This window comes from Amblyomma americanum, chromosome 2 (assembly GCF_052857255.1).
Source record: "Amblyomma americanum isolate KBUSLIRL-KWMA chromosome 2, ASM5285725v1, whole genome shotgun sequence".
Classification (NCBI taxonomy): Eukaryota; Metazoa; Arthropoda; class Arachnida; order Ixodida; family Ixodidae; genus Amblyomma; species Amblyomma americanum.
This window is the reverse complement of record NC_135498.1, coordinates 81,791,993-81,809,888: the sequence shown is the minus strand read 5'-3', so window position 1 is coordinate 81,809,888 and position 17,896 is coordinate 81,791,993. Positions and strand designations below refer to the sequence as shown.

General features: G+C 46.8%; 1 protein-coding gene across 1 annotated transcript; it reads left to right on the top strand.

The window, feature by feature from the left end:
* The first annotated feature begins 531 nt into the window (after positions 1-531).
* Positions 532-10,591, top strand: LOC144119824 (uncharacterized). The gene is made up of 7 exons (XM_077652354.1): positions 532-545; positions 662-1,309; positions 1,960-2,194; positions 2,991-3,159; positions 5,843-5,982; positions 7,715-7,847; positions 10,501-10,591. Exons 1-6 carry the CDS (start codon positions 532-534, stop codon positions 7,817-7,819), a joined length of 1,311 nt encoding a protein of 436 aa, XP_077508480.1. The 3' UTR covers positions 7,820-7,847; positions 10,501-10,591.
* The last annotated feature ends 7,305 nt before the right edge of the window (positions 10,592-17,896 follow it).

Below are 17,896 nucleotides of genomic sequence, written 5' to 3'. Positions count from 1 at the left end.
TAGTTATTGTGCCTTGAGTGGTTCGCTCTTCAGACGGCGGTGTCACTCTTCCCAACTCTGCAGGTTTAAAAAATTAAGGAAAAGCGCAAAAGTTAATAAACATAAATATGAAAATAAAACTAATCAAAAATCAAGTGAATTATCTACCTTGTTGGTGTACGCGTTTAGCATAGCATTTCACTTTAGATCAGTCACCCTGTACAATTTTCCAAGCCTGTAATTCATGCTAGGTAAGTCTCTGTGTATAACCCCATAACAACTCAGTACTTTAGTAATGCCACAAGAGAGCTTCAATCGAGAGTTTCAAAATGAACACAATATCCGCTCGACCTCATTGTTTAGCACCGGGCATCGGCCACGGAGACTGCAAATGCCGTTGACAGTGGGAATGTACTCAATAGTGCGAAAGAGTACGCTCTTATCCACGTACGTAATGAGCTGTTCACTTTGGTGACTTCCTTGCCTGACCCGAATATACTTTTCACACTTCAACATGCGCCTGTATAAATATTTATTTAGCACTGTGTCTCTATGGTGCGATACGCGTATGAGCCAGGGAGGACTTTGGCGTCGAGATAGCTGAGTATTCGGCATCTGGCCGCACAGTGAGCCTGGCCTCATTTATCATTGCGTCTGAAGCACTGTCTGTTTGCACTCGCAGTTCCTCGGGAGCCTACCATGCCTACAACGACGCCAACTACCACAACCACTACAACTACCACAACCACCACAACTACCACTACAACTACAACCACAACTACCACCACCACAACTACCACTACAACTACAACTACGACCACAACTACCACCACCACAACCACTACAACTACCACAACCACCACAACTACCACTACAACTACAACCACAACTACCACCACCACAACTACCACTACAACTACAACCACAACTACCACCACCACAACTACCACAACTACGACCACAACTACCACCACCACAACAACCACAACTACCACAACCACCACAACTACCACTACAACTACAACCACAACTACCACCACCACAACTACCACTACAACTACGACCACAACTACCACCACCACAACTACGACCACAACTACCACCACCACAACTACAACCACAACTACCACCACCACAACTACCACCACCACCACAACTACCACAACCACCACAACTACCACAACCACTACGACTACCACAACTACTACAACTACGACCACAACTACCACCACCACTACGACTACCACAACCACTACCACTACGACAACAACTACCACCACGACAACCACAACCACTACTACAACTACTACTACGAGCACCACCACTACAAGTAAGCCAAGCCTTGTACTTTGCGTCAATGCACATATGTTCTATGTTCAGAAGAGTGTAATGTGTCTAAAAGCGCTTTATAATTTTAGTGAAAGCACTTCATTTTCTGAGAGTAATACTTGATTCTCCGGATTTAAGTGCAACAACTCGCTCTATGCGCTTACTCTTTAGCAATCTTTCCGCTCCTGCATGCAAAACAAGGTAACGATGACGATATCCTTGTTCAGTGTGGGATCTTTCAGTTTCTAGTCGGAAGAGGCATTGAACAAATTTGTGACGATTCGGGTTTTACACAGGTAAAGGAAGTTAATCGGCAGAAAGCAACCCGATGGACAGATTATTCGTGGATTATAGGAGGACGTAAAAGAATAGATTACACGGGAAGAGCATTGACGTAGCTTATGGCGTAAATGGCGACGGAAACTATCTGAGGGTGTCACGCATTGCACCATGCGCGACGTTTTACACAATGTGGTGAGACAAGGTGCACAGACAGGAGCAGGGCAGGCGGACGCAGTGCTGTATTCAGCAATGGTTGACACTACCTTGCCTGCCAATGCAAGCAGTTAGAGCTCTAAGGCTCAAAACCACCAGGCATCGCAAGGAACCACATCTGACCACGGCTGCTTGCTTTCCCCTTACCGCTTGTAGCGACACTGGCGCCAGGACCCATGGGGAGGAGACAGGTGTGGTGCGTATTCGGCACCTTCCAGCAGGACTACAGCGCGATAGACCTGGCAGGGGCGTGCGACTTCGCCTTCATTCCGCTGTACACCCGGGCAGGACAGGACACCTTGCTGGACGACAGCCATGCAGACGTCCAGAAGATGCTCGCCATGGTCCCTCGCTTCCCCAACACAAGCTTCGCCATCAGCTTCCCGCATGGGTAAGATTTCTGCTCCTCCACGCGCTTGCGGCGAAAAATAGATCCGACCTAAACATCCTCGCTGACGGTCAAGTTATAAATTTGGCATATGCTTCAACTAATTTAAAAGCGGTCTGGTAGTTCAGACGTCAAGTCGGGACCGTAGTCGGTCCCGCACTTTTCACACGTTGTGAGATGGCTTGTGGGCATTTTAATGAACTCTGAGTGCATTAAGCAATGAGCAGATTTACCTCTTCGCATTTACCTCCATCCAAATGACTGTACGGACTGCTGTCCTTTCGCAGAGCAAAGCAAATGGCTAGTCTGTCAAGCCTGTTTGTCGGAACGTTAGAAGTTCTTCCTTGCACCCCGTTGAAGTAACTTGCGGGACTATTCCTGCAATTCTGGATGCTTAATGCATGGGTAACGTGGAATTGGCAATGGAATGGGTAAGTTGGTAGTTTGTCTCACTGAAAGCATGTAGAATCTACATAGAAACTACCGACATTATACAATAAAGTTGTGATACACGTACATCAGGTGGAAATCATATGGAAACAACTCGGGAAAAAAACATGCTGAAAGCAGCCGTAATTCCGCAGACTTTCAACCCCGTACGGAGTTATTCCCATTACTGCGTGTGCGGAAAGAACCTGTGGATAGAGGTAGCTTTTTATAAGCGTGCGTCTTTATCCATTCCGGGTTTCCTGCTTAGTGAAGCCATTTTCTTTTTCATTGTTATACGTGCAGTCTTGTAATTGGTTATCGTCATGGCCAGTGACCTCTGTGCTTCCCATGCGGTTTACCGTTCCTGCAGAAGAATCGCCGACGTGATGGCGCACTTGAGGGGTTCGTCGGGGCGGAACAAGCTGCAGAGCTACTGGTCGATGAACATATTCCACCACGCTGTCCTCGACCTGGAAGTCAAGCCGTGGCAAAATCGGTCCATCCAAAACGAAGTCAGTGCGGTGTTCAACCTGCTCAGGGTAGGTACGGCCACGGCACTCCTCGAGTGCTACCTCCTGAAGCGAAGTTTCCCGGTTTATGCGTAGTAGCCGGTGCAGTCAGCATCAAGCGTCCGCCCATGTGCCCGACAGAGCGCAGAAAGTGCGGGGAGGAGAGGAGGGCGCGTAGCGTAAGCTGAGCGTAAGTCGACTGCTCCTCGCACGCCGAGGAGCAGTTAGTCAGCCAGGACATAGAGGGCGCCAGGCGGGGAGCGCTTTCGTGTTGCAGCCAGTCCCGTAGTCTCCAGGCGCGGATGAACTTGGCGTTAGTCCCATGCAAGAGTAATGATAAATGATTGATAGCACAAATAGATAAATAATTGTTCGCAAAAGTGCTACAGGGAGCTAGCTGGCACTCACCACGCGCATTACCCAGAATGTGTAATCGCCATAGAATTTTTTATATATAAATTGGTTAACTCAGCAAGAAGGTTTGATGTACCCGAAGTGGTGTGATCAGATGATTGATCCGGCACTATAACAAAAACAACTGATATCGACTAATTGATGACCTAAAATAGAAACAGCGCAGGTGTTGTAAATCAAGTCGCTCTAAATATATGCTTCTCACCCTCCGAAGTGGCTTAGTAGTTATGGCGCTCGTTAGCTGAGCGCGAGATCGGGAGTTTGAATGAAGGCTTTGGCGGCCGCATTTCAGTCTGAGGGAAATTCAAAAACACCTCTGTGCTGTGTGGCGTCATTGCGCGGTAAAAAAACCAAGCTCTAAAATCGAGAGCTACCTCCCCACTCATACTCTCTCCATCTTTTGCGCTCCTTCCTCCATTACTTCCTTCAGGACGTCGTTCAAATGTCTGCCGTGAGCGAGACAACTAGTGAGCATTTCCTTTTCTTCATAAAACTTTATTATTTGAATTTATTTACTGAGTGGAACCATGCACATGACCGGAATAATGAGACAGCCGCACCACTTCAGCACAGGTGTGCACTGACTTGCTACGTTTATAAGTTTCCTCTTTATTCTTTTCACATCGGTTATCATTTACGTCGTTTATAAAAGCGTGACATATTAACTCGCCCAGCTTAAAACCTTAACACGTCTGTTCATTGAATAAACGGTTCGGAGTGCCCGGCTTGAGTTAGGAAAGGTTAGCGCCGACCAGTCTTAGTGTGAACACACGAGAGCGCAGATGCGATCTCTAAAGCGCCAGTGCGTCAGACGCGGGCGTGCATCGAAGTAAACTAGGACCCTAGAAACCATCCCCTCTAGTTCCCTCATCACTTGTCACTTTGGTTCTATGCACTAGACGAACTGGCGTTTCGAAGAGCGCGGACATGTGCTCGCATGTTCACCCTAAGATTGGACGACCTGTACTTCTGAGCTTTTTCTCGTTCACCTGCGATGGCGTAACGAGTGACATAAGCGGGAAAGCTAACGTCGCAACCTAGCCCAGATTTGCAACATAATAGTCGGTCAGCAGGCTTTTTTTTCAGTTAAATGACATTAGCAACGCTAGTGACACACTGGATGCTCCCATTAGAGTCTTAATCATTGCTTTCGGTTCATAGTAGTGCCCGCTCTCAGAGATTTTTTGGTCATCCGATGGGTGACCACATCCGCTGCTTAAGTATACGTCACTGCTAATGGCTAAGCGGTCTGTACTGGCAAAGCGCGAGGCATACCGACAGCGGGAAGCGTTTGTTCATGACTTCTTCCTGGAAACGTGCAACTCCGAGCCCTGTTCCTACTTGGCAGTTTTCTAGCCGCGCCGCCGAATCCTTTGTACTTCGATTGTTCGAGTTGAGTCAAAGAGGTATGAATGTTCGATGCACGATTGTCGTAAGTGAATAAGAGTCACGTTACGTTATCGCTGGGACATAATTAATGCTATAGTATTAAAATCCTCATGGAGAAAATGTCGTCACTCATAAACAATTCTGGACAAATGTTCCTAACAAACGCTTTTTTGAGCGGCAAAGAGTCTGTGAACGCATTTTTTTAAGATATTGTAAGTTTTCACTGTAGCAATCAATATATCCGCAGATCTCTCGCCGGCAGGCAGGCTTTGACTTTTTTACTATTACGATTTTTGCTATCGCCAAAAGCGTTCCCTATTGGTTTTCTACGGCAGTCTTGACTGCTCATTGCGAGTGATGAAAAAACTTTAAAAGAAAGATTGTGCTACACATCGGAAGAATGAACTTTTACCATCAATATTTCCGTAGCAGTACCTTTCAATCTTTCAACATTCAAAATTTTGCCAAAGAATGTGGGCCATGATTCGTCCATTGGCTGGATGGAAGAGACACCACCTGAGCGGATAATTCCCATCGTCTATCGGGAAGTCTCGTCTCGATGCTGCCAGCGGCGCCACTTTCGGTAATGGCATCAACAGCTTTTGATGCTTTCGCTTTGCCAACACATGTAAGGTAATCAGGTTTGTTGTAATTTTTTCTACCAGTCGGAATAATGAATTTCTATTATGCAAATGAACAGTTTCTTTTGTAAGGTCACAAATTTTCGCAGCCAAACTTTCTGAGATATGACTGCTTTGTCGTCCGTCAGTGATCTTCAGCTATGCAGATACGCAGATCACAACTGGTTTATGCGAAATGGCAGGCATCCAAATCACTTGTACTCACCGGAAGCGAAAAGTCGCTGTGATGTTGTCCTCGTTAAAGACCACAACTGCACTCCCGTATGCAGGTGCTGAGAGACAGACAGCGGGATTTGAACGGCACCCATCCCAGTGCTCGCGCACCCAGTGGCGGCTTCATAATCCTGGGAGTCCGGATCTGGCCGGCCAACGAGGCGCTATTCCTCGGAAACGTCAGCCAACACCTTCAGTGAGTGTACAAGGTTTCATTCACTTTTTTGGTGACATTCTTGATGCTGTCTTTGATGCCCTCAGCACCCGCGTTCACCGGCAACATCGCGAAATCGGCTCGGAACAGCAGCTCTTTGCCGCATCTGACTACGAGTGCTCGGATTAGCCATGTGGTGGCTTTGTGTGCTCATCTGTATAGTGTATATAGCCGAGCAACTAGTGGGGCATGGCGAGTTTTGCATGGCGGACGCGGTAATTCCTGAGCAACCATGCACGGCCGCACACATACGTGCTCGTGGCATGTAGAGTAAGCGTGAGTGGCAACACGACCAAGCCGTACTGGCCGCACGTAGAGAGACGCGGTAGACAGACCTCCTGGTCAAACAGAGCACCGCTGTCTGCTACTCGCTGGATTATTCGCGTCAATACTCAAGCATAACTATAGCAATGTTTTTTTTTTTGTCGTGAAACATTTGTATTTTTCTATATGCGCGGAAGACAGCAGTACTGGCAAAAGACTACCGGACGCCTAAACAATTCCCAGACTGGTTTGCTATATAGGACATGCAGCTCGGTGGGGCGCTTTGGCGGAGGCGTCGAGAATGGGGGAAGTTGATGAAGACAACGACATCCAGATCACTGCGCGAGAAACTGGCGGTTAACCCGTGGGATGTTTGGCTGCAGCAAAATCAATTATGTGATGGAGGACACTGTCTGAGTTTAACGCAACTGAAAAAGTTAAGATATTCGCTGCCAGCTAAAAGGCTGCAGTTTTAGAAATAACCGTCTGACTTTGATCTCACTGTACTCCCACGCCTTTCCAGGCAGTAAGGGAATAAAAAAGCATCGAAGGCATAATGATCGGAAGCACCGGCCGCAGAACGCATCTGTTCGCACAAATGCGGGTTCGAATCCCGCTTCTGCTGTGAGGTTTACTTTCTTCCGCAGAGTGTGACACGAGTCAATGCAAAATGCCTCAACGGGTTCCTTATGCTATCGCATAAAATGTTAACTGTCGTTGGGTGTTTTTAGAGAGCCGCCCCCGTTCTTGAGTTGGTGGCTGGAGAGTCGCTCCAGTGTAATGTAAGGATTGTATTTCGCTTGCAGGCATTCTTTATTTTCCTTGTTTAATGAAGTGCAGCCCCACACCGTGTTCCATGTTCTTTAAACAGGTGCTCAAGATTCTTCATATTTCTGCACTATAGATTAATGTTGCCTTCAGATTGCCTACTATAGTGTCTACAATAAGTGTCCAATGTTCTTTTTGCGACTTTCCCGCCAAAAAGCCGGTTGGAACCGCTTCTATTATTCTTATATGCTATGCATGAGTCATCACCTTGAATGTTCGAGTACCTTGCATTGGATTATCATATGGAATTATACTAAAAGTCCCAATAACTAAGAAAGATGCGATAAAATTAATAACTGGAGCGATTACGAATAGAAGCGGAATGAGTAGGATCAGAATAGAATCTGAATAGATTGGTGAGCGAAAGACACTAGAACAAGAATTGGCACAGAATCAGAATTGGAATAGACTGGCGAGTGAATGGAAAATGATATCGCAGATTTCCTCTGCATCAGTCCAATTGGTCGCCCTTAATTCACTTATGCGCTAAGTTTCCTAAGACTGCCTAGAAAACTAATCATCCCAAGTTTACGCTCTACAGAAGTGGTTGCCCGATGACTTTCAACGACGCTCCGTCACAAATCTGGCGTTCTTCGTGGCCCTTTCGCCCACTGTTACCCAGGCGGTTTCCGGTCGAAGGCCTCATCCCCTGGACGCACTTCACGGAAGACGAGTTCACCGGCGGCTACCCGCAGTGCGTCATCACCGCAGCGTCGCCTCGGAATAGCACCAACAACAACAACACCGTCAGCATAGTGAGCAACGCTACCCGTGACGTGTGGGCTGCCGTCGCTACAGCGCTGACGTTGACTGCACTTCTATTAAGGGTGGCGCATTTTTTAACGCGATACCATTACAAGCCTCATCGGGAAGTCGGTCATAACATTCGGTGATTGGCTGAAGGAAAGTGAGGTCACTAGGCCAGATAATTCCCATTGGCTGGAGGAAAGCGACGTCACCAAACTCTAATGAATTCACTTCCGGTGCAGGCATCAACAGCTTCTGATGCTATTACATTTCCAACATGTAATGTAAGCACGTAGTGTAAACTGGTAATGTAAACAGGTCCACCCCGTCGGACAGACAAGTGCCTTGGACCCAGTCAGCTCCTTGCACGAGCCGAGCCTGAGGGTCCGGCTCTGAGCTACGCAGCGCGGTCTCCCACTGCTCCTCGGCAGTGATTAAGGGAAAAGGGGTCATAGGACAGGCCCACATGGTGTGGGATTGGTAGTGCGTGCCTACTGCAAAATCTGCAGTTGGGAGAGTAGGCGGTGGGTTAGATATGGCAGGGAACTGTGGGATTTGGGAAGACGTGCGTTTGGAGATGGCGCCAGGAGATATCGTGCATTCGGGATAGGAACCTGTCGGTCGTTGGGTAATTTCGGGATAGGCGGTCAACCGGTCCCTCGCTGACCTGACCTGAGGGGCTGTGCGCCGCACGGATAGTAATGCCTCGGCCATAGAAGGGGGGTGCCTCGTTCCCTTGGAGGGAGGAGGGTGTGGGGCCCATAGTGTGATGGGAGAGATTCGGCCTTTAGAAAAATTATTGACTCGGGTTTTGGGGTCGCAGATAATTATTTTGGGGCTTGGGCGGGAAGAAATAATGGATAGCGCGATGGCTGTCTCATCGGCGATATTAGGAGAGGCAGTCACGACGACACTGTGGAAGTGGGGCGGCCGATGTGGCCCGTAACGGCGAGCGCAAAAGAGTTTCGGTGGCGAAACTCGGTTGCAACCACGTAGACGTAAATACCATTGTTGTCAACATTCCACTCTGCTCTTTCTTAACACGAACTAGAACTGCAGCACTGACACTTCTTCCAGAAGCCAATATTTAAGATGTCAGGTAATCAGCCGTGTCACCTAAATAAACAGCTTTGCAGAAAATACCAGAGGTTCCGCCACGTGACTCAAAGCAGCACTCAGTTATAGAATACTCTGCCTTTAAAAAAAATATTGTTGCCTGGTACATCCGGTATAACATATCGCCCTCAGAACAACCATGGCCTTAACGTCGAAAGCAAATTACTTCAGTTTAACTCTAGAAGAGGGTTAGTTTTCACTTTATTTTAATCTGGTTTGGTTTACGGGGTTTAACGTCATGAAGGAACTCAGGCTATGAGGGATGCTGTAGTGGAGGGCTCCGGATAATTTCGAACAGCTGGGGTTCTTTTACGAGCACTTACATCGTACACCACACGGGCCTCTAGCATTTCGCCTCCATAAAAATCCGACCGCCCGGCCGCAATCGAACCCACGTCTTTCGGAGTTAGCAGCCGAACACCATAACTAATGAGCCACAGCGGCAGCTTTTTATATTAATCTGTTCTAGAGCACTTTAAGGTAAGTTATTCACTGTAATGCTTTTGACTTGAGAGTAAACGAGTTAACTACATTCCTAAGATATTTGCGCAGTGTTTTCTTTTCCCGGTGAATGTTTTCAATCTGGAACATATTTTTGAAGTCCTTAAACATTCACATCATTACTTTGAAGCCATGGACGACAGTTTCGGTTCATTCAGTAATGGGGACATTTAATATATGAACTTTAGCAAAGGATATTCATTTTTTTTTCTTATTGGTTTGTTTTGTTTATTTTACCTAGCAGCGATGGCTTAGAGGTAGAGCGTCCGCCTCACATGCAAAAAACCGGGGCTCGAATCCCGGTGGCACAATTCTCCAAATTGTTTGAACAAAACTCCGCGTGTCGATGGAACCGCATAACCAGGCCTGACGTGTGGCCTGATCTCGGTGACCAGAACCGACAGCGCACTCACTCGCTCACCAGAACAGGATCTGGCCACCCCCTCAAGAGAGAAGTATACAACAGCGGTGTCTTGCCAGTATGTTCACCTACGGGGCAGAAACGTGGAGGCTAAGGAAAAGGGTTCAGCTTAAGGACAACGCAGCGAGCCATGGAAAGAAAAATGGTAGGTGTAACGTTAAGAGACCGGAAGCGGGCAAAGTGGGTGAGGGAACAAACGCAGGTTAATGACATCCTAGTCGAAATCAAAAGGAGGAAATGGGCTTGGGCAGGGCATGTGATGCGAAGGCAAGATAACCGCTGGTCCTTATGGGTTAGCGGAGTGGATTCCAAGAGTAGGCAAGCGTAGCTGGGGGCGACAGAAAGTTAGTTGGGCGGATGAGATTAAGAATTCTGCGGGGACACGGTGGACGCAGCTGGCAAAGGACAGTGTTGATTGTAGAGACATGGCAGAGGTCTTTGCACTGCAAAAGGTGTAGTCAGGCTGATCATGATTTTCGTGATGAGCAGAGAATTAGTATAACTCTAAAAGAGGATTAGCAACAGATTTGCAGAGCACTGGAAGAGGATTAGAGGAAGAGTGAGCATCGTGCGCGCATTTTATGGCCGCACTCTTCGTCGCTTTCACAGCAGTCGCTCGTAAGTTCCAGGCGCTGGACTGGGTGCAGAACAGCACCTCGTGGAACATCTACCCGTCGGTGGCCATGTCGTTGACTCTGTGCACGCGCGTCTACATGACCTCCACTCAAGCGACCGCCCAGTTCGGGGATACCTGTGTGGACGCCGGCACACCTCCTGGGACCTCGGAAACGGTGAGGAAACTGCATATCTACGTTTTATCGTATACCTGTGTATAGTCTTTGCCAAAAATATACAACCCAAGGGGTTTGCTTTCAAACCCTGTAGCGGAGCTCTTCAGCACATTTGACAGCTCTAAGCTTGGGAGTGTTGAGGACTTAAGTTCCTCCCGCCTTCGCGAGATTAAGGTTCCTGACTAATCAAGAGGAGTCGCGCTGCAGGGCTGAGAAGCAGACCCCTTGGGCTGTATACTTTTGATAAAGACTGTACATATGTCGCTACTTGTCACTGCTGGCTTTGACGCAGACTCTCACTTGCTGCTACTTGCTGCTATGTAGTCTGTGTTTTCAAAAGGGTATACAATTAGACCAGGTTTTTAAGTCCATATTTGTAGTTTCTAGAGCCCAACGTCGTATCGTGCGAGTACCTAGATGTATATCTGCTAGGCAATAAATATCAAGCAGCCATATAGAACACTAGAACAGTTCACGTGCAGCTGAAGGAACGAACCTCCTAGGAGAGACAGATACAATTCTTCTACAGCCCTAACTGTAGTCTTGGTAAAGTGGCTTGTGTTCTAATGTAGACGAGCTATAATGTGCCTACATTTTTTTGGTGAGGGGCAATCCCTCTCGGCGAAGAGAAAACAATTCAATCTATATGTGCGGCATCAAATCCGTCGCCCCCACGAAGACTACCTGTAGATAAAACAGCTTGAGCATTGTGGTAGCAGTGCATTCTCGGCGCAGTCTATTAGAGTTTTTAACATTTTAATTTTTCCAGTACTGCAACGACCCCATGAAGTTGTACCTCAATTTCTCAATCATGGCAGACGAGACTGCATACGCCGTTCCGCCCAATTTTACCGAATACCTGTCAGTCTTCGAAGTCATCTACACCGCTACGCTGAAGGTGAGGTGCTTAATTATACATCGTCTAACTCCGTCGCTGCCAGTTGCCGACGAGAAAATAAATCGCAGTTTAGTTTCCCAGCAGTATTGGACGCCGTGCACAGAATAAGAACAGAACTTTAGCGCAAGCAGAAGACAAGAGACTAGAGCAAACATAACAGCAGAACATAATTGCATGTCACCATATGCGCGAGCACGATCGTTTTCGTAGAAATGCGATCTCTATCAGATAGCAATATTTAAGTGGAGTGCTAACACATATATCTCTTAATCCGCGTATCTTCTCAGTTTCAATTGTGCTCCAATTTTTTATTGTTTTTTCGCTTCTCTGTATTTTGTGTCTGGTGTATATCATCAGAGTCTTGTTGCGAAGCTGATGCGGCGCGGTAACTTTTTTTTTCTGTAGCTACTCTCCATAGTGGCTCAGAGGTTTTATTGTTCGGTTCCTGATCCTAAGCTGTCCCCTCTTACAAAAAGTTCTTTAGACCGTCTATAGACTGTTTATAGACTTATGTCATTAAAAGTCTATAGACCCTCTGCAGACGATTTCAAAAGAACGGTCTATCGGCAATACAAATCCTATAGACAGTCTAGAGACAATCTATAGATTTATGGCCATACACTTTAAAAGACTTTCTATAGACATTCTATAGACTATGAATAGACAAAAAATATCTATAGGAAGGTTATAGAGTCTATAAGAAGTCTATAAACTGTCTATGGACCATTTTTGTAAGGGCTGCCCCCTCCCGGCAACGGAAAGATGCACACGTGGCCGGTGGGACGAGAACCGGCGTATTCAGCATGGTATGGCCGATGGCGCGGGTTCGAACCCGACCGCGGCGGCTGCGATTTTATGGAGGAAAAACGCTAAGGCGCCCGTGTGCTGTGCGATGTCAGCGCACGTTAAAGATCCCCAGGCGGTCGAAATTATTCCGGAGCCCTCCACTACGGCACCTCCTTCTTCCTTTCTTCTTTCACTCCCTCCCTTATCCCTTCCCTTACGGCGCGGTTCAGGTGTCCAACGATATATGAGACAGATACTGCGCCATTTCCTTTCCCCGAAAACCCATTATTATTAATATTATTATTATTATTGCCGGTGGGACTGCGCAGACCTCACTGTTGTGGGTATTTAGGAGTGCAAATATCCAATGGACCGCTAAGGCAACGGAATGGATATCAAGAGACACACAAAACGAACAGAGGGCGACGATTTGGATGAATGAGAGTAGATAACGGGGCCCGTAGCTATCGAAGGACAGGGCCAATTGGAGGTCAGTGTGGCGTGCCCTTGCCTTGCACTGGACATAACAGGGCTGATGATCAATGCATAGTTAGGTTGTGCACGTGCGTTTTCGCCTCTCGCCTCCACCGCAAGGATCGCAAAACAGTTCTTCCACTAACACCCTCTTCTTTCTCATCCCTCCCAGTTGTGCGAAGTCAGGCGCCGTTACGGGGCCAATGTGAGCCTTGCCCTGTTCGACATCGAGTGCGAGGATTGGCGGAACGCTTGCGACAGCACCGACTCTCAAGTCGTCGCCGGTACTAACAGGATCCGCCGCGTCTACGAATACAGCGAGCGCCTGACAGACGCATTCCTCCAGAACGATCCATTTTGTCCGTGACGCATACCGCTGGCGAGGCCGTCCCGCCTGACGTCTCGTTTTACGCTGGTGACCACACGGATGGCGTCCCAGTGAATACGTGAGGGTCCGTCGTTTATTTGAAGACGTAACCTATTGACGCAACTGAGAACTTTCTGCCCTGTTATTAATAGTGCGAATATTAATCGTTTATTAGAAAACTTTCTGCTGCGTATTTGACGTATGAAGTGCTCCAGGAGTATTAGTGTTCTACTTCAAGTATATCGATATTATAGCGGCATTTGTTTTTTGCATGTATTTTTTATGACGGCTATTTCCGGAGCGTTAATATTTTGCGATAGGAGCTCGTGTCACATTCACGTGTGCTTTCTCGATTATACTAGTATGGTACGCGAAAGTTTTTATGCACGCTGGCGTACTTGCGGCGTGCCATTGCGTCACTATATATGTGTTCGCGTTTGAGGTTCGGCTATGTGCCGGACTTCCGTGGGACGTGTTTGATGCCCACGTTACGGCCCTGCTGAAGTCAGTGTCTCACTCGGCTGCGCATAATTTCAGGTAATGAGTGTAAGTAGAAGTGCTTTAGCCCCTGGGGGTCCTCAGTTTACCCGGGCTAGATAGGATGCATCACGTCGATGAAGCGTACACATATGTGCGAGGAGTCATACATAACCTGTGCTGAAGTGCACTTCACACCGCACTGAGGTGCACCCTATATCATGTATTGAAGTGCACATGTTCTACTGAAGCGCACCAAGTATCATCCTGATGTACTCCTGCAGAAAGAACGCTGCGTGTTTTAAACCACGCCGAGAGCAGACTGTCTCGCAAAATGCAAAAGCGCGAGAGTTCCTTTGGTGGTAGGAGGAACCCGTTAGGTGCTTTTCGTGCCAGGAAAGTGTGGCCTCGTGTGTCCTTATAAATTATTTCACTCGCTGTCTGCTGGGCACAACGGCAGCTTATACCGGTGACGACCCCTGCATAGATATTGATTGTATAATGCAGTAAGCGTGCCTTAATGTGTGCATAATGGACCTTAGGAGATGTGCAGCGGATCCCTGTGTTGTTTTTTGCGTTTATACCGTTCGCTGTCGCCCCTGTGTAGCCTGTCTGAGCTGCCAATAAGGCCACCTGATTTTCCTGTCATCGGCGATTGACAGTGCATGCAGACTGTCGCCCACTTTCTAACAGCACTGCATTCCCGCCGAAGCTTAGGCCTTGGTACGGCACTACTTGTTTGTTCGTCTTTTCATCTCCCGAAAGGCTTCTTGATATTGTTTTCTTTCGGCCGACTATATTGCTCTGCTACTAACGCTGTTTATGCTTGATGCTGATATTCGGAAAACGTGGCAGCAAGCGACGTTAAGGGACTGCCGCATACAGTTTCCCACCCTTTTTCTGCACACCTGCTGCGTGCGATGCTCCTGCCGACATTCCGAGTTTCTCCGTTCACTGCGAGCCTCCAGTGTCGTTGTGCGTGATTTTTCCGTCGGTCTGGGAACCGTGTGAGAAGGATCACCGACTGCCACCAGAATGGCGAGGATCGTCGCTGGAACCGAGGATCAAAGGACCAGCACATGGGCCGGTCTACTTTTGTGGTGACCGTTCTTGACTTCCACACTTCGTTGCTGACCAGGACTGTGGCATGATGTGTTTCCGTTAGCGCTGACCAATATGGGCAGCTGACCTCACTGCCGTCAGTTGTGCCACCATCTGGCTTTACATGTGCTTTGAGCCGGATGTACACCATTCCCTTTCCGCGATCATAAGGAAAAACAGACGTTTAAAGGAAAATACATAAAGAGACGATTAAAGGTGTTCAAGTAAGAATGCGATTTGAAGTGCAATCTAGAGCGATGCTGTAACCTATTGCGCGACAGAAGCCTTTCCTTGAAGCGGTATTACAATGATGCGGTGTTTTATGTAAAAAGAGTGAATGCTGAGCATATAAATAAACTTTTAAGCACTAAAACTGGAAACGAAAAGCACGAAAAGCACAGCACTGTGAGTGCCACCCCGGTTCGAACTCTGTACAGCCATACAATTTCTTTTTGGTGTACAATCATGCTGAAGTGGTCTTATGCAGAAACAAGATTCACAAATGTCTGTTCATCATGCGTGTTTTCCGGAGGCTGCGCAATCCGGTTAAAGAGAAGAAGTTTAAAGGTTCAAGACATGGTAGTGCAGTGAGATATTGCAGAATCCGGTGTAATTTTTTTTTCAATGTTTGTTGCACTGTGTCCCAAAAAATTGATGAAACAATAATCAGTCGTTTCGGGAGAGTGGCATCTGTCTTTAAGTATGTCATGTCCCGGTAAACCAAAATACACAGAGCGGGGCATGTGTGGATGGAAGAGCATAAAAAATAACTCTCCCAACGGTTTCCTCGACGCCAAAACAGGAACCTAGGGGGAAAACGAACAAGTAGGAAACTAACGGGCAAGTACACCTCTTCAGTCTCCACACAGACTATCAGAAACGTTAGAAGAAGACAATGGGGCTAGGTCAAAGATTAACCATATTGACTTGCAAGAATTCGTTAGATATTGGGTGTGTAGTGTCCCGGGAAAACAAAACTATCTCTCGGACTTAATGGGTGGACTAAAAGCCCGCCAGCGCTTACATGCTGCAAAATGTAATCAAGTCTACCCCATGAAAAAGAAGCGAAAACTCTGAATGTAAAGTCTAGTGCAATGAATAATTGTAATGAATAATGAAATGGATTAAATGAATAAAAAGTGCTGAGAAGCAGATTACATGCGGCCGTCCTACCAAACATCCAGAAACCATTGGGACAAGTGTGAGCATATATCCATGAATCTTTGGCACGCTGTCTATTCGCACTGTCTTCATAGGCGCTCAAAGGGACGCCAAGGTATTTTGTTGCCACACGTACGTATATATACATGCCATAATATTCTGCAGGCGTCGTTCCGCACATATCAAACCAGAGGCCGCAACTCTCATAACGATTAATCCAAGCTCTTGATACTGAACCGAATTCTTCCGTTATACAAATACCCTCGCCGATGCATGGCTTATCAGTCCACAAAAACTCTGCACACAACGACACGCTTTGACGCACAAGCAATTGTCTGCAGTGTTAAATGTGCACTTACTGATTCTCATAAATATCCTATATCGCACTAGGTGACGCAGCTGACTTCCTGCACTGCCGTCGGTTGTGCCGCCATCTGCCTTTTCGTGTGCTTTGAGCCGGAATTTACACCTTTCACTTTCCGCGATCCTAATTTCTAGCAAAACATAACTTCAAACGAAAAAAATTCTGCTAATTCTTAAAATTCACTAAAAAACTCTGGGCCATTTTCTTTTCTTAGGTAAATTTTCCGCGCCCGCGAATTCCGTGACACAAAAGTTTCCGAGTATAACATCGCGGACTATTTGTTTGGTTGCTGGCATAGAAGACACCGCTTTCAAACTACCCATTGGGGGTGCTCATGGGTACATTCTAATCACATCATCTAATCTTGATACTAATCTTATCAAATCTTCGACCTCCTTACTAACCATATTAGCTCCACTCCTGACACCATCTGCCGAATGGATACAGGACCTCCCTCTCTGTTCCGCCAAAAATGTGCTAGTGTCCTAAAACCGCTTTATTTAGGACGAGTGCCTATTAAGAAGGCGCGTAATCTTCAGAATGCGAAAAGTTGTAAAATCACAAGACTTCAGCAAATTTATTTTCTGCAGCTGAAATTGTAAAACTCTATAAAGTAGCATAATTCTTATAACTACACGCTGCATCATATGTGATACGCAAGTAAATAACCCCTCTCACAATATATACTGAAGGATTATCGCGCTGCAGATGTTGTGAAAGAGGGACAAAGAACTATTTCTTGAGCGAATAATTTTTTCTAAGAGCTACCTTCGGTTAGAATGCAGAAAATCTTTTCTCTAACTGTCGGATTTCCTCGACAAACGCCAACGCTACCTGCACGCACATTTGAAAGGAAAACCACTAAAGAAATCCTCCGCAAGGTTGAGTTGCTGCCGACATGCTTCCAGACAGTGCACACTGTGATCCTTAATAAGCAGGACTACTTTTCTCGCCGTTCACGATTATTTAGGACAAGGAATGTGCACTGTATCATATGTGTCCCCTTTGAATTTTTTCATGCTTATTCGGAATGAAAAAGAATCAAAAGCCTTCTTCCACCCCAGCCTCGGCCCAACAGGCCGTATAAGGTGTGTGATTACTGAACTCATCAGCATAAAAATCCTCAGTTCTCTTTGGCCGAAAGATGATCACGTGATCCCAGAGTGGGGACCTGTTCTTCTACTACCAGTGACAGCAATTTTTTTTCTGTTAGCTACGACCCCGCAAACCTGGTCTCTCAGCGAGTAACGGAAGATAAGTTGAACGAGAGCTTTTATGCTTGCCAGCTCCGGGCCTGAATAAACTAAGAATATCATTTTCCTTTTTTATTTTGATTTTTTTTCCAATGGCTCTGACAAAGTATGTCTCTGTTAAGGCCGTTATTGGCAACTAGGGTGATAAGCATCTAAAAGAATATATAGGAAAAAATACTCATGCGATGTTGGCCCACGGCATCATCTCCAACTACATGTAGTTCTACGAACACAGGTGGGCGAGTGCTATTCCAGCCATTTCCGAGAATTCGACGAGATTCGGGGATCGGGTTGTATTAAGCTTATTCGTAAAGCGTGCCAAGTTTTTTCGAGCTACAATTAAATAG

Excerpts from the sequence above, each read along its gene's own strand:
- LOC144119824 (XM_077652354.1), top strand. Across the intron at positions 1,310-1,959 it reads TACGAGCACCACCACTACAA|CGACACTGGCGCCAGGACCC; the intron begins GTAAGCCAAGCC and ends TACCGCTTGTAG. Across the intron at positions 5,983-7,714 it reads AACGTCAGCCAACACCTTCA|GCGGTTTCCGGTCGAAGGCC; the intron begins GTGAGTGTACAA and ends ACTGTTACCCAG.